This window comes from Phodopus roborovskii, unplaced genomic scaffold (genome assembly GCF_943737965.1).
Source record: "Phodopus roborovskii unplaced genomic scaffold, PHOROB, whole genome shotgun sequence".
In the NCBI taxonomy this organism is placed as follows: domain Eukaryota; kingdom Metazoa; phylum Chordata; class Mammalia; order Rodentia; family Cricetidae; genus Phodopus; species Phodopus roborovskii.
In genome coordinates this window covers 15769139-15784342 of record NW_026125295.1, presented here as the reverse complement: position 1 = coordinate 15784342, position 15204 = coordinate 15769139, and the positions used below count along the sequence as shown (strand labels likewise).

Below are 15204 nucleotides of genomic sequence, written 5' to 3'. Positions count from 1 at the left end.
AATTCCATCGAGAATGCAAAATTGATACTCACAGATAACATCTCGTTTAGAATAAAGATGAATGAATAACTGAGCAACCATGGAAGAGATAGCACTATTAATTAGTTCAGCAGGGGCAATGCATAACTTAAAATTACTCAAGGTAAGCTAAGTATGTGGACATTTCCTTCTTAAGTCTTCCCACATTGTAGGCTGGCAGGATGGCTCAGTGGGTAAAGGCACTTGCTATCAAGCCAGAGGACCCACATAGTGGAAAGAGAACAAACTGCTGTAAGTTGTCCTCTGACCACACACACACACACACACACACACACACACACACACACACACACACACACAGAGGCTTTGCAATACTTGACTCCAAATCAGAGAAATTAAAACTGAAGTTTAGTTGACAAAATTTGGGAAGGAGTAAGTATGAAGAAATGTTTGCCAAAGATCTGAGAGCCAGGGCTGGCCATGAGGTTTTAGCCCCCTGAAGATCATATCCACACTAGCTGGTACATTCTGAAACTAGCACGATGGAAAGTGTCTTTATCCCACTTTCATATAAAATAACTGGATTTCTTTGTTTAAAAGTTCAAGTTCACAAGATAACAGTTTCACAGAGGTAAATCCTATTTCTATGTTAGACCCATTTCATACAAGAGAACTTTTGCTTTATCAGTGTGGCATAGTATTGTGTTGCCAATTTACATTTCCCCAGAACCCTCTCAACTGGCTTTATTCAGTAATTGACAAATGCAAGGAACCATTTTCTTTCGTGTTAATGGAAAAGGTTGAATCTTGGCAGACAACCTCCAAGGTCTTTTTCAGCTTTGTGACTCCAGAATTCTGTAATTAATTAGTTCCTGGCTGTTATTAAAGTGTCTATCCCAATTTCATCAAAAAGTTAAAGGCAAAGCTGAGTGAGCAAGAACCTTAATCCAGCTGGTACAAAATGAGAGGAAAGAGAAGGTGGGCACTGTCCACCTACAAAGAAAGAAAGCACAGGACTTTAATATCTGGAGAATTTGAACTACCACATGTGGAGCACCCCAGGATCCTTGCTTTTTGTTTTGTGATTCTTGTTTTTGGTTTGGTTTATTTTAGGTAAGTATCCTCCATGACTCAGTTACAGTTCAGCCTCCATCTTTGAAATAACTGCATCCATGTGCTTGTTTCAAATGATTTCTAAATTGGCTGGGCAGCTGCGAAGCAATGGGCATCTTGAAGTATCATAAGCAAAGACACTAATTTAATACCCACCAAAATAGTCTTTAAAGCTTTGCTAGGACACAGGGAGCCCAGATGAGTCTTCCATAATGAAGCCCAGGACCTCTTAGGCCCCAGTTGCTCACAAAGTCTCTCTGTGTGTATATAATGGTTATTGTTTATGTGGGCTTCTGCTGTTGTTTGTCTGGGGGGGGGGTGGTTTTGCATGTGTGTCTGTGTAAGTGTTAGTGTGTGTGTGTGTGTGTGTGTGTGTATGTGCTTGTGTACATGGTGAGGGGGTTCACCTTGGGTGTCTCCCTCAAGCCCTTTGGCCACCTTATTTTTTAAGACAAAGGTATCTGCATGAGCCAGCACTCACTGATTCAGCTGGACTCGCTGGCCCCCCAGCCTCAAGGATCTTCCGGTTTCTGTCTCCCCAGCCCAGGGATTACAGATACATACCACCATGCTTGTATTTGGATCTGACCTGGGGTCCTCGTGTTTTCACAGCAGGCATTTGACTGACAACATCAACTCCCAGCCTGTTTGTTTTTAAGTCAGGTCAAATGTAGCCAGGCTACCCTTGCACCCTCTGTGTAGCTGAGGCTGACCTAGAACCGAAATGACCCTGACCTAACTTTTTTTTTTTTGGGGGGGGGGGGTGTAAGGTCTCATTGTATAGCCATGGCTAGCCTAGAATTCACAGATCCTACCTATCTGTCAAGGGCTGGATAGCCATGGCTAGCCTAGAATTCACAGATCTACCTGTCTGTCGAGGGCTGGATAGCCATGGCTAGCCTAGAATTCACAGACCTACCTGTCTGTTGAGGGCTGGATAGCCATGGCTAGCCTAGAATTCACAGACCTACCTGCCGAGGGCTGGGATGCATGCACCATCACCCTGCAGTGCTTGGTCTGTCTTTTGACACCAAACTGTTGGGCTTCAAACCCTGCCTCCCAGTTTCCCATTTGTTTGCAGCCACTCTCAGTCCTGTTTTGCTCACCTAGGAATTGAGTATCCTAATAACGGCATCAGATGAACGGACACGATCTAACACATTACAGCAGCAGTGTTCAGAGTGAGAATGTTGACTGCCCCCCAGGAGTCACCCTGCCCTGACAGCCACATCACAAGAGGCAGGTGTGGGGGGGGGGTACTTCCGCTGGGGAAACATCCTGATGAGTGGATTTTTTTTTTTTAAGTACTGCTTGTTCTCTCCAATTCTGAGGCCCTAAGGGCTTTGTAAATGTCCAGAGCCCCTGCTCTGCCTCCTGCTGAGGCTGGCAGGTCACAGGACGCTGTTAACAGGCGCAGAACTAAGGAACATGATTTTCTTTCCTTTGTCCCTTCAGCCTCAAAGGGACTGTAGCTAAAAAGCTACAGTGCCATGCATACCTGTCATCTTGGCTCTCACAAGGCTAAGAGTAGTTACCATGAGTCCCATACCTGCCAGGCTACACAGTGAGCTCCAGGCTAGCCTGAGCTACAGTGAGAGACCCTGTCTCAAAAAATAAATAATAAATAAATAAATAAATGGATAATTCACATAATCATGTGTATGTAAAAACACATACATTCAGAGATAAAATAACAAAATCATCTCCTGTACACATAGTATCTTTTATAGGAATATTACAGCTTATGGTTTCATTATACATCCTTATATGATACTGTGCCATGGTGTATTATTCTATACCATTCTATGATTATATTATGCCTCACTATATTCTATTACACTTCCCCCTATTCAAAGCATAGTTCCCAGACTTGCAGGATTAGTAGTACCTGGTAGCTGGTTAGATATACAGACTCCTGCCCATGTATAGTAAACAACCCCTATCCATGCACAGGCCATCAACCCTAATTAAACTCAGTGGGTTGTACACACACACAAAGAGAGAGGGGGGGGACTTGCTGGGAAGAAGAATGGGCTCATCAGGAGTGGAAGGGGAATGATGAGGTGATGGGGTACAAAAGTGACTGATATTATAGACATGAGTGAAATTTTCAAAGAATAACTAGTCAATTTGTTTTTAAAATGTGGATTCCTATACTGACCTTAGATTTTTCATTTTAACAAGATCCAAGAAGATCCAAACATATTTATGTTTTTAAGACCTTGTTATGCTATGTTATACTGCATCAAAAGGCACAATAGTGGCTGGGCAAGATGGCAAATGCCTTTAATCCCAGTACTCAAGAGGCAGAGGCAGGGGCAGGCAGATCTCTGGAGATCAAGGCTATCCTAGTCTACATAGCAAGTTCAGGGCCAGCCAGGGATGCCTAAAGAGAACCTGTCTCATAAACAAACAAACGAAGTGTGCCACACAGACTGCAGAACCAGCTGCCTTGAGGATGTAGTTCAGTGGCAGAGAATTTTCTAAGCATTCACAAAACCTCGGTGATGCTGAAGGGGACAGGGTCATCTGCAGAACAGGAAAGATGGTTCAGTGGTTAGGAGCACTGATCACTCTTGTAGAAGAACATTCACATGGTGGATCACAACAATCTGTAACTACAGTCCTAGGGTGAATCTGATGCCCTATTCTGGCTTCCATGGGCTGCACTGCACACATGTGGTATACAGACATGCATGCAAGCAGAACATATTTTTTATTTTCAGAAAATAAAAATACATATTTAAAAAATAATAGTTAGCTATCCTAGGGGTTGAGATGGGACATAAAACAGAATACTTTGCCTGGAATACTCAAGCCCTTATACTGATTCCTGAAAGCTAGGGTGTTGATATATATATATATATATATATATATATATGAGTGTGCCTGTGTCTGTGAGTGTGTGTGTGTGTGTGTATCTATGTGTGTGTGTGTGTGTGTGTGCACCTGTGTGTATCTATGTATGTGTATATCTATGTGTGGGTGTGCAGCTGTGTATATCTATGTGTGTCTGTGCACCCGTGTGTATCTGTGTGTGTGCACGTGTGCGCATGCGCATGTGTAGCTGTGTGTGTATATCCATGTGTGTACGTCTGTACCTGTGTGTATCTGCTGTAGTTACTATGACTATAAAGGTGTTTTGATAGCCTCTCACCTACTGCAGAGTCATCCATGTAGGTACTTTTCTATCTCCATCACTCCCTGGAAGTCTTAAAGAAAGAATAGGTCCAGACTGCCAGGAGGAGGTTAGACCGTCTCTGAGCCTCACAATCTTGAGCACATGCAGTGAGGGTAAGTCTTACAGGGTAAGACAGAAAGGAATTAAAATCAACTCTGACCCGTTAGAAACAGAACAGAACGGCACCAAGCTCCTGTGCAAGGGCTCCACAGAGAAGACAGTCTGCTTCACAAGAGACCGATGTGACTTTCTGCTCACTCCCTGTCCATAGTCACAAACCTTCAGGAAGCCGTGCACACACATTCCCATCTGCCTTTGTCTATGCTACAAGGGAAGCATGGTCAGGAATTGTAGGTCTCAGGCGGCCAGGGTGGTAACAGCACAGGAATAACTAAGAGTTCCCAGGGAAAACTAAGTCACGGTGTCAAGAGCTCGGACCCATCAGATGATCTTCCCATCCTGCCCAGCCAGCAGGATCAGCATCCTACATTATTGAGAGAGCAAACAGGGTCCCTCTGAGAGTTTGCAGACCAAACTACTTCTCTCTCACTCACCTTGGGTACTGCAGACTTCATACAGTATTTCCTTTTCCAGGTTCTGCAGGGACTCAAAATTTTCTTCATGGTACACTTTGTCCTGGTCATTAGTCATCTCCAAAAGTTGGGTTCTCTGAGCCTCTCCGACCCCAATGGCAAAAATAATTATGTTTCTGTCCCTGAGGGCTTTGGCTGGGAGGGCTACATTATCCTGGGAGACCCCATCAGTGATCACAATCAAATATTGATGGACATTGGGTCTCCCTCCTCTTGAACTATCAAAAAACGGCAGAGTGAAATTCAGGGCTTTCCCAGTATGGGTACCATCATTCATTTGTTCAACATCCAAGATGGCTCTGCGCATGTCCACCTTTGAGGAATATTGGTTGAGCCTGAATTCTTCCCGGGGAGTGGAGCTGAACTGTAGAAGGCCAATCCGAATTTCATTAGCAGCGATATTGGACTGGTTCACCATCCTCTCCATGAATTCCTTCATCTTTTCAAAGTCCTTAGGAGCGATGGATTCTGAGCCATCAATCAAGAAGATGATGTCAGCTTTCCTGCTTTTGCAGGCTGAGGGGGGAGGAGCACAAGAGGACATCTGGTCAGAACCTGGAGCCAGTGGGTTACACGTTTTTAAGGGGGAGGAAGGGCAGTCAATAAACTTTCAGCAACTCAGCACAAACTAGACTCAAAGTGAGACACAGCTGTGGAATAAAGATATAAAATTTGACCAGCTTGGATCATTTCAGGTCACTGTCACTCTGTGCTCAAAGCCCACTCACCAGACAGTGAATTGCACAAGAAAATAAAGACCATTCAAATAATTAAAGATCCGTTAAATAGATTTTAGAAAATTCTTCCTCCGGCAGTGGTAAAGCCCTAGTGAGATGTCCATGTCCCTGTGAGCAACCTCTCGCCTCTGTTCCCATAGCAACTCTCAAGAAGCTCACTGGGTCACACACAGAGGAAAAGGGGAAAAAAGCATGAACGTGGAAGGGGACAGTTTAGGAAGAAAAAGTGGATCAACAGAAATAGGAGAGAATAATGGGGTGGAGATGGTCAAAATACACACATATATGAGACCTCATAATGAAACCCAATTGCTATGTATAGTTAATACACGATTATTTTCTTAATTCTTACTCTCTGAGGAGCAGATGTCCCGAATGACTTCCTGCTGAATGGCTCTCAGGGAGTCAAACTCATATATGAAAAACATCTTGTTGTTTGCTATTTCCTTGAGTTCAGTCGTATTAGCATCCCTTACTCCAATGGCATAAATGTTGACTCCAATGTCCCTCAACCCCTGTGCAGCCTCCGCCACAGGGTCTGACGACTGCCCGTCAGTGATGACTATGAGGTATCGGGCAACGCTGATTCTGGCAGTGTCTTCAAAGACCAGGGCCATTTTGCTCAAGGCTTCACCAGTTGTGGTGCCGCCGCCTCCCTGCTGGATGTCGTCAATGGCTGTCCTCAGATCTGCCATGCTGGCGTACTGGCTGAGGAAAAACTGGCTTACAATTTTGTCTGAGTACTGAACGACTCCAAACCGCACTCTGTCAGGCCCAATGTGGAACATCTTTATCACCTCCTTCATGAACACCTTCATTTCAATGAAGTCTCTTGGTCTGATGCTGCCAGATCCATCGACAAGGAAGTAAATGTCCGCCTTTTCCACATGCACGCAATCTGGCCAATGAGAAGAAGCCACACCCATTTGGACAGAATGTCAGGAGGAGCCGTGTACCCAAAGCCACTGATCCCAATCTCCACCCTACTTCCTCAGCTCCCATAATCCCCTGGGCATCATAAGCCTGGCCCTGGACAGACCACAATGCCAGGAAGAAGACTAGTAGTAGCTACTGGCTAACAGTTGGCCGTCTGTGGTGGTACTCACCTTTAATCCCAGCATGCAAGAGGCAGAGGAGAGGCAAGTAAATATCTGTGAGTTCAAAGCCAGCCTGTTATACATAGCGGGTTCCAGGCTAGCCAGGAACCGTGTCTCAAAAAAAAAAAAAAAAAACAAAAAAAAAACAAAAGCAGAAAACCTGACACATACACACATACCCCATCTCCCTCACCCTTGGGTAAGAGAACTCTTAGGTGGTGAGTTCCCCACAACTTCCCTGAAGCCCCAGCAGATCTGGTTCTGAATTTTCCTGTAGCTAAATCTTAGGTTACCCCTCATCCCCTACTTGCTACGTTCTACTACACTCTCAAATCTCTACGCCCCTCCCAGGGTTCCCCAAGATTAGCCACGCAGACAAGCCACTGGCATCCAAGTGTTCTTCATCTCCAAGCCATCTCTCCAGGCCCCAGGTTAAAACCTTTGCAATGTATCAACTTTAGGAACCACTAGCTTCCAGTAACCAAAAGCCTAAGGGTGTCATCAGATAACATGTAAGCCTATAGCCTATACTTTGCTTTAACCTATCTACCTAATGTTTCCACCATTGTATTTGAAATTATTAAGACTATAGCCTATACTTTGCTTTAACCTATCTACCTAATGTTTCCACCATTGTATTTGAAATTATTAAGACTTTCTTTGTTCTGTTACTATAAAATTTCCATCAGACTATTACCATATTTGATCATGGAGTTTGGGTATCTATGTTCCTATATGTGGTAGTTAGAATAAAATTGACCCCCCCCCACACACACACAGGCTTGGTTGCCAGTTTGTAACTGTTGGGAAGGATTAAGCTGTGTGGCCTTGTTGGAGTAGATGTGGCCTTATTTGAGACCATGTGTCACTGGGAAGGGGCTTTAAGGTTTCAAAGACATACACTGAGCCCAATATCTCTGTCTATCTGTCTGTGTCTCTCTTCTGTCTCTGCGTGTGTCTCTGCTCCTGTCTCTGTGCCTGTCTTTCTCTGTCATCTCTGTCTCTGTCTCTCCCTATTTCTCTGCCAGTTGACTATTGATTGGGATAGAAAAGCTCCCAGCCACTGCTCCAGCACCATGCCTACCTGTTGCCACCATGTTCCTTGCCATAATGATCATGGACTAAGCCTCTGAACGTCTAAGCAAGGCCCCACCCAAATGCTTCCCTTTATAAAAGTTGCCCTGGTCATGGTGTCTCTTCACAGCCAGAGAATAATAACTAAGACACTGTGTCACTGTTACTCATATTTGACTCCAGAACAGACTATCTGGCCTTTAAGGTGAAAGTTGTGGTTTTGCATTGACATGTGGTTTACAAAAGGAACCATCTGCTCCTATGGGAGGTGATAAGCAGATGGCTGCCTGACATCTAAGAGAAGGACCACTGTGCATGGAGGAATGTCTGCATCCAGCTCACACAGCAGCAGACCAACATGCTAAGCCACTACCCAGGCACTTCATGTGATCTTGAGGAGCCCAGGGCTCTGAACACTGCCTAGACTCAGACATTCTTGCCAATCTTGTCAAATTGAGGTAGGGTTCAGGGGAAGGGTCAGGGAGGACATCCCTTACAGTCAGGCTGCTACTGAGCACCCACATGTATTGTCCACACCAAATGTTTAAAAGGTTCACATACATATGCATGCATGCATGCCTCCGTGTGTGTGATGTGTAAACTGGATAGATATTCTGATCATTGTGATCATCCAGGCAGAATTCTGGTAAAAATCATCCCAGCTTCTATTAATGTCTAAGCCTCCTGTACACTCCAGTCTCTGAAACAAATTTTCCTGACTCCAGGTCCCTTATTAGCCACTGTGTAGCCTGGGACAGAGTCAGCCCTCAGACTCTTTAGACCACTTGTGACTAGCCGGGTTCTTTTTCTCCCCTTCTGCTCAATAAGATATAAGCAGGGAATGGACCAGGAAATGAAAGCCATCTTTAACAAATTTCTCATTCCCAGAACAGAAAGAGAGACTAAAAGCACAGGTCAAAGGGAAAGGCTGAGACTCAATTGTATAATTCATATTTCTAGACGTCAGTACCAGGAATCAAGAAAATATAAAAATCACTTAGTAATTTTTATAAAGCCCCAGTGATTTTTCCCCTGGAGATATAATCACAGGCTTGATTTCTAAGTTAATTATCTATATTTCAGTGATTTGAATTTAAATCTATTATTCTAGGTTGTACCTGAGAATTACTAGCAGGGATGAGAAAAACAGGGAAGCAGACACAAAGGCTCTCACAGCAGCCAAGAAGATATGAATTTTACATATTAGGCATAGTGTGGCAACACAGAACTATGGTCCCAGAACCCGGCTTTGTTTGTTTGTTTGTTTGTTGTTTGTTTGTTTGTTAAAAGGTATCTTAACTATACTTCCTCTGCACTGATTAGAATCAAGGCAACAAAGATTTTTCTAAGTTGAGGTTTCTGCTTTTTAATGAGTTGACCCCAGTTTTTTTCATGACGGGAAAAGGACAGGAAGGACTCTCCCTCTCCCTCCCTCCCTCCCTCCCTCCCTCTCTCTCTCTCTCTCTCTCTCTCTCTCTCTCTCTCTATATATATATATATATATATATATATATATATATATCCCTCTCTCTCTCACACACACACACACCACACCACACCAAATGCACCAAGTCCTCCTACCTTCTTGTGCTCTTTCTAGGGTAAAACTCATCTGAGGATAGATTCTGCTCACAGTCTCAGGGCAGAGCCTGTTCTTAAGTTTGTTTCCCACAACAGCGAGTTGCAGAAAAGACTCTAGGTGGATGGCATGCTTCCAGGGAGGGTATGTGGAAATCTTCTCCAGGTCCTTACTCTCGGAGGCAGACTGGATGCCCACGGCATAGATGGTGACCCCAGCCCTGCGGAGGTGAGAAGCAGATGTAGACACCTTGTCTAGAGAGGGGCTTTCCATGATGACCACAGCTATCTTCTGCACGCCTTGCTCAGACCGGCTGCCCTTCTCTGGAATGAAAACTTCATTCCTCAGGAAATCCAAAGCAGCACCCGCCTTCGTCCTTCCTCTTTTTCCCTGGAAGATCAACTTGTCCAAACGGTGTAAGACTTGGGCAGCGTTTTCAAATGTGTCCAAGGAAAACTCCAGCCGTGGTTCCTCACTGTAAAAGACCAAGCTGATTCTCACAGCATGAGGATGGATGTCAAGAGATTCGACAGTGGTCTTCAGGAAATGGACAACTTGTTGGAAATTGGATTGCCTGACCCTGCTAAATTCCTCAACAAGGAATACCAAGTCAGCTGGAATGGCAGTTGGACATGCTAGAAACCAAAAAAACATAAGGGTTTCAACAGGAGAACAGAGAGATAAAGAAAACACTGATATATAAAGACATCATTGTGACATGCTCTACCTGTCACAATAATGTGTTTAAGGTTTTAAGTTACAATATGCTAACTTCTACTTGCATGCTTTATAATTTAGAGAAAGTCTTTTCTTTTTTTAGCATGATAATCAACAAGTATCAAGACGGTTATGCCTATCCCAAAATTCACACACACACACACACACACACACACACACACACACACACACACGAGTATTCATTTCTCTTTCAGCTTACAGACACCCATTATAAAGTCATTCAAGATCACCTTCCAGTTTGCGTAATGATCTTAGAAGCTCTGACTATTGGCTGGCTTTTTCCTTCATCAAAGGATGTGGGATCAGTTCCAGGAACCTTCATGACAGCTCACAACCACTGGTGACTTCAAATCCAGGGATCTGATACTCTCTTCTGGCCTCTGGGAACTCCTTCATGTATGTAGCGCACACAAACTCGCACAGGCACACACACATACACATAAAAATAATAAACAAAGGGTGAAGAGATGGTTCATCAGTTTAGTGTGCTGGCTGCTCTTCCAGAGAATCTGAGTTTGATTCCCAGCACCCACAAGTGGTCTATGGCCATCTGTAACCCCAGTCCTAGGGGATATAATTTCCTCTGTCGACCTCCATGGGCTCCAGGTACACATGTGGTACACAGACATACATGCAGGCAAAACACCCATACACACAAAATTTTAAAAGGGGCTAATGGCCAGCCTAGAAAAGGTATGTGGTAGCTTAGGTTAATATTTAGAAATAGTCCCTCCCTGCTCCTCTTAACTCCATGCAAACAATATGCTTCCTTCCTCCACAGATGCTGTCATGTGACTTTCTTTGACCAATAGTACAGCAGCAGGTGCTGTAGGGCTCTGAAAAGCATTAGTACAATTATATTTTTCTCTTGGGTCTCTGCAATTACCACAGGGAGAATTTGCTCAGAGTAGCTGGATTGACCTCAGAAGCAGAGCCATCCTTACTTAGTTAAGATCTGTGAACAAGCCCAGGTAAGGGTAGCAAATCTATGCTGTGGTAATTACCCATGGTCGGCTGACCCAGACCTGTGAGGATAAAGTATTATTGCAAGCACTAACTGCAGATGGTTTGCTCCGCAGTGTTAGTGGCAACCGAAGATACTGCAAGGTGACAGACAAGTAAAGCACCTCCATGTCCCCTATCTACAAGGACAAGTGACCTAACTGGGGAGTGCCCTCGGGAAGTCTTTCCCAATACTTTTTTCCTCTCCTCCTCCTTTAAAATGTGTCTCAATCTGTGACTAACAAGCATGACTTTAAACTTCCGATCCTTCTACGTCTGTACCTAGAGTGCTAAAGGAGCAGGCATGTCCTTTTGCACCAGTTTATGCGATGCTGGGAATCAAACCCAAACCATCATGCTTGCTAGGCAAGCACCTCACCGATTGAACTACACCCCCAAGGCCCCAGATTTTCTTCATATACTGTGACTTCCTGGTGACTCATGTAGCCAAGGATCAAGGCTTGCTTACCTCCTATAGCATCCTTTGCAACCTCAATCCTGACCTCAGGCTGTTGAGTCCCCTGGATCACCCCATTCACATCCTGCATTAGCTGTCTGACTCCATCTTCTCCCTGCAGGTCAGACACAAACACCAGAGACCCTGCCCCCTCCAGTTCCATTCTGTCAGAGTCCTGGACCCCCACAGAGATGACATCCATGCCTCTCTTCCTCAGGGTCTGTGCAGCATCTTGGACCTCATCCTCAGATTTGCCCGAGGTAATGACCACCGCATACTGGGGAACACCCTGTAAGAACCGGCTTCCTGCTGCCTCCTGGAAGAAAGTCTGGTGAAGAAACCGAAGGGCTCGGCCCATCCTCCTGGAGCCACCTCGGAGTACCAAGTGCTCATGGATGTGTGTGATCATCTCATTCCGGGTCTTGTAGGTATTAAACAAAAACTCAGTGTGACCTTGATCACCGTACTGAGCCAGCCCAATCTGGTACTTGTCTTTGCCAACCTCCAGGGTGCCAATAATTCTAGAGATGAAGTTCTGCATCCACTGGAAACTGGCCTGTGATGTTTCCTGTGAGGTGTCAATGAGAAAGACCACATCTGCATAGGTCTTGGTAGACTCTGGAAGCAAAAGAAGGAAGTGGGGGGGGGGGGGGATAAATCAAGTTCTTATGGAATACAAGGATGGTTTGTGTGGGCAATAGCAGGGACAGGTAGTATATTGACATAGTATTGTATACCTAGGACTTTCCCTTTCACTGCCTAGGACTCTAACACAGACATTTTCTCGTCTGTTTGGCCGGCTGGCTGGCTGGCTGGCTGGCTGGCTCTCTTTCTTTCTGTCTCTCTCTGTCCTATCTCCCTCCCTCTGCCTCTCCCTCCTCCTCTCTGGCCTCTTTACTGTCTGCTTCATAGTCTTCTTCCGCCAATGGAGAAGGCAAGAAACCAACCACTACTGCATGGCCTCTGTGAGCCACAGCTCTCTATATACTTTATCCATCTGATCCTCATAAACCACTGCTCTACAAGGTATTGTCCCCATTGTGCAGGTCAAGGCCCTGAAGAGAAATGATGCTGCTGTAGTGATCATATAACTGCCCATGTGACCACTGCATGGTGTGGTTCAGGGAAGGTTTTTTTCATTTGTTTATTTGTTCGTACTTCAGAGAGATCAAATATCCAGAGGCATCTAGAAGAGCCGACAGAGAAAGAAGTAGACTGAACATGGCCAGCAGACTGGACATGACCAGGGCTAGGGAAGCAGGAGAGCGGGAGAGAATAGTAGAGACGGTAGAGAGTGAGCGTATGAGAGCACAGTCAGAGTGGCCAGAGAAGGGGATAGTGAGAACAGCTGTGTGACAAGGGCATGAGTAGCTGTAGGGAGGGGAACTTGTGAGCTGGGGGGACTTTAGGTAGGAGAGGAGATGGGAAGGCTCGGATGCTAGCATGGACTTCGAAAAGTATAACAGGTACTTGTGCTGCTGAGGGAATGTAGAGGCCAATGTGTGCTTTGATATGGTAATGGGCACCACAGTTAGCCATCTGCCCCTCCTGTTGGAGATAAGACTTCTTTTGGCAGGAGGAAATAGGTTTCACAAGTTCCTGGAGAAGGCTGGCTTTCATCTAACTGCCAGAAATCCTCCTGTAATCCAGGTTAAACTCATTCTGGGTATTGGGACTGCCTTTAAGAGTTTGGGAATTGGAGTTTCCTTTGGACCTGACAGTAACTAAACTGTGGCAGATGCAAGATTTAAAAAGCATGGCTTCAGGACTCCAAACCCCATGTTGTTCCCTCTAAGCAACACGACAGCTTTACCCTCTCCCCTCTTTCCTACCCATGAACACTCTATTCCTCCTTCAAGCCCAGCTCAAACTTCCTCTCCTCTGGGAAGCATCCCCAGATGCTCCCATGATGGTAGGCCTTCCTTCCCCTTGGAAGGGCATCACTACATTGCAGTTCAGTGGTAGATTTGGAGTGGAAAACTGAACACAGCTTACTTTTCATCTGTCTCTCCACTGTTGAACACAGAGCCTGAAGGAGGCTCCCTGAGAACTCCTGCAAGATGCTGAAGTTTTCCGTGTTGAAGAGGAACTTCTCGAATGGTTCACTGGCTATCTTTTGCAACTCTTGGACATCTTGAACATTGATCCCTACCACATACACAATGACTCCATCTCTCTTCAGCTGGTCAGCTGCATCCTGGACCTCATCATTTGACTCCCCATCTGTCACCAGGATAACTATCTGAGGAACCCCATCCTTGGCCCGGCTGCCATTCGTCTCAATCAAGTAGTTGGCCCTGATGAACTCTAGGGCACTTCCTGTATTTGTGCCTCCTGTGCTATATGACAGGTTACGAATCCGTTTCAGGACCGTGCTCTTCAGAGAGGACTGTTTCAGCTGAAAGGCCGGGTAGATGCTGTCACTATACTGGACTAGTCCCACTTGGACCCGATCACTGCCGATGTCAAGCCCCGAGACGACAGAGTGAAGGAAATTCTTTACTTTCTGGAAGTTCTGGGGTCCAATGCTGGTTGAACTGTCCACTAAGAACACAATGTCAGCCAGGGATGCTTCTGTGCAAACTGTAAGAAAAAAGGCAAGAAATGGAGTCTCAGAGGTTTTCTTCCAAACACTTAAGAGTTGGCAATGCAGAACGGTGACCAGAAAGAAAGGGCAATGACAGTGTGCTTGGAGACCCATGTCCCTTCCCTCCACCCCCTCGTCTTCCAAGGCTTCAAGCCTGCTCAACCGATACTTCCATCTCCAGCCCTGAAACCCACTGGACAATGCCTAGGCTCACATCAGGAAACTAACGCTTTTGAAATGTTAACAGCATACTGCAAGAGGGATGGCCTTCTCTCCAGTCAATAGACCACCTCTCTCCTCTTCTGATGAAAACCTCCTCTCCAGCCATGTGCTGGCACTAATGCATCAGAGAGGTGGAATCTGCCACATCTTCTTCACTGCTGTTCTACCAGTCAGCAGCCTTGTGATCTGTTTGTCACTCGCCTCTTTGAGACTTTCCTTCTCTGTCCACCATAATCTTTACACCAGTCCCTATGCTCATGCTGTTTTGAGGATCATCTGCTATAACGGGCATCGCTACTCTGCCCAGATCCTGCTGGTTCCTTCTGACCATTTCTAAGCATTGCTCTTTAGAAGACTTCCCTCCACCTACTGCCTTTTTCTCCATTTTACAAAAACCAGTCTCTTGCTGGACAGAGTTTCAATGTCAAGACAACCCTGAGACATAACATCTGCTCTTGGGTTCCCACAAAGGGTCAGGACAACACTAGCCTTTGTGGAAATTTTTGGGATAGTCCTTACTTCCTCTGCTCTCTGTCCAGCATAGCCTTATTGACTGTCCCCCTGAAGTCTAACATATGCGCTGTAACCAATGGGTCTAACAGTCCTGGGAACCAAATCTTTAACTCTACCACATACTTGTGGTACCTTTGGCCTCAGTTTCCTTATCTGAAAAATGCAAAAATTATGATACTAATTGCCCTGCTTATTTACAAACTTGAGATAGTAGATCAACCTGATGAGTAATGTAAACAAGGTTTGAAAACTGTAGAGCAGCAGTTCCCAAGCTGTGGGTCATGACCCCTTTGCAGGTCAAATGACCCTTTCATAGGGGTCTCCTAAGGCCA

At 45.3% G+C, this 15204-nt stretch overlaps 1 protein-coding gene across 1 annotated transcript in view; it reads right to left on the bottom strand.

Annotated features, from left to right (window-relative positions):
* The window catches only part of LOC127213200 (collagen alpha-4(VI) chain), a 119903-nt gene that overhangs the window by 86282 nt on the left and 18417 nt on the right, over positions 1-15204 (bottom strand). Inside the window, exons 4-8 of the mRNA XM_051173503.1 lie at positions 13546-14133; positions 11563-12168; positions 9356-9988; positions 5956-6501; positions 4828-5382 (exon numbers count right to left, since the gene is read on the bottom strand). Of these exons, the coding sequence (XP_051029460.1) occupies positions 4828-5382; positions 5956-6501; positions 9356-9988; positions 11563-12168; positions 13546-14133 (2928 nt within the window). The remainder of the gene's footprint in view (positions 1-4827; positions 5383-5955; positions 6502-9355; positions 9989-11562; positions 12169-13545; positions 14134-15204) is intronic.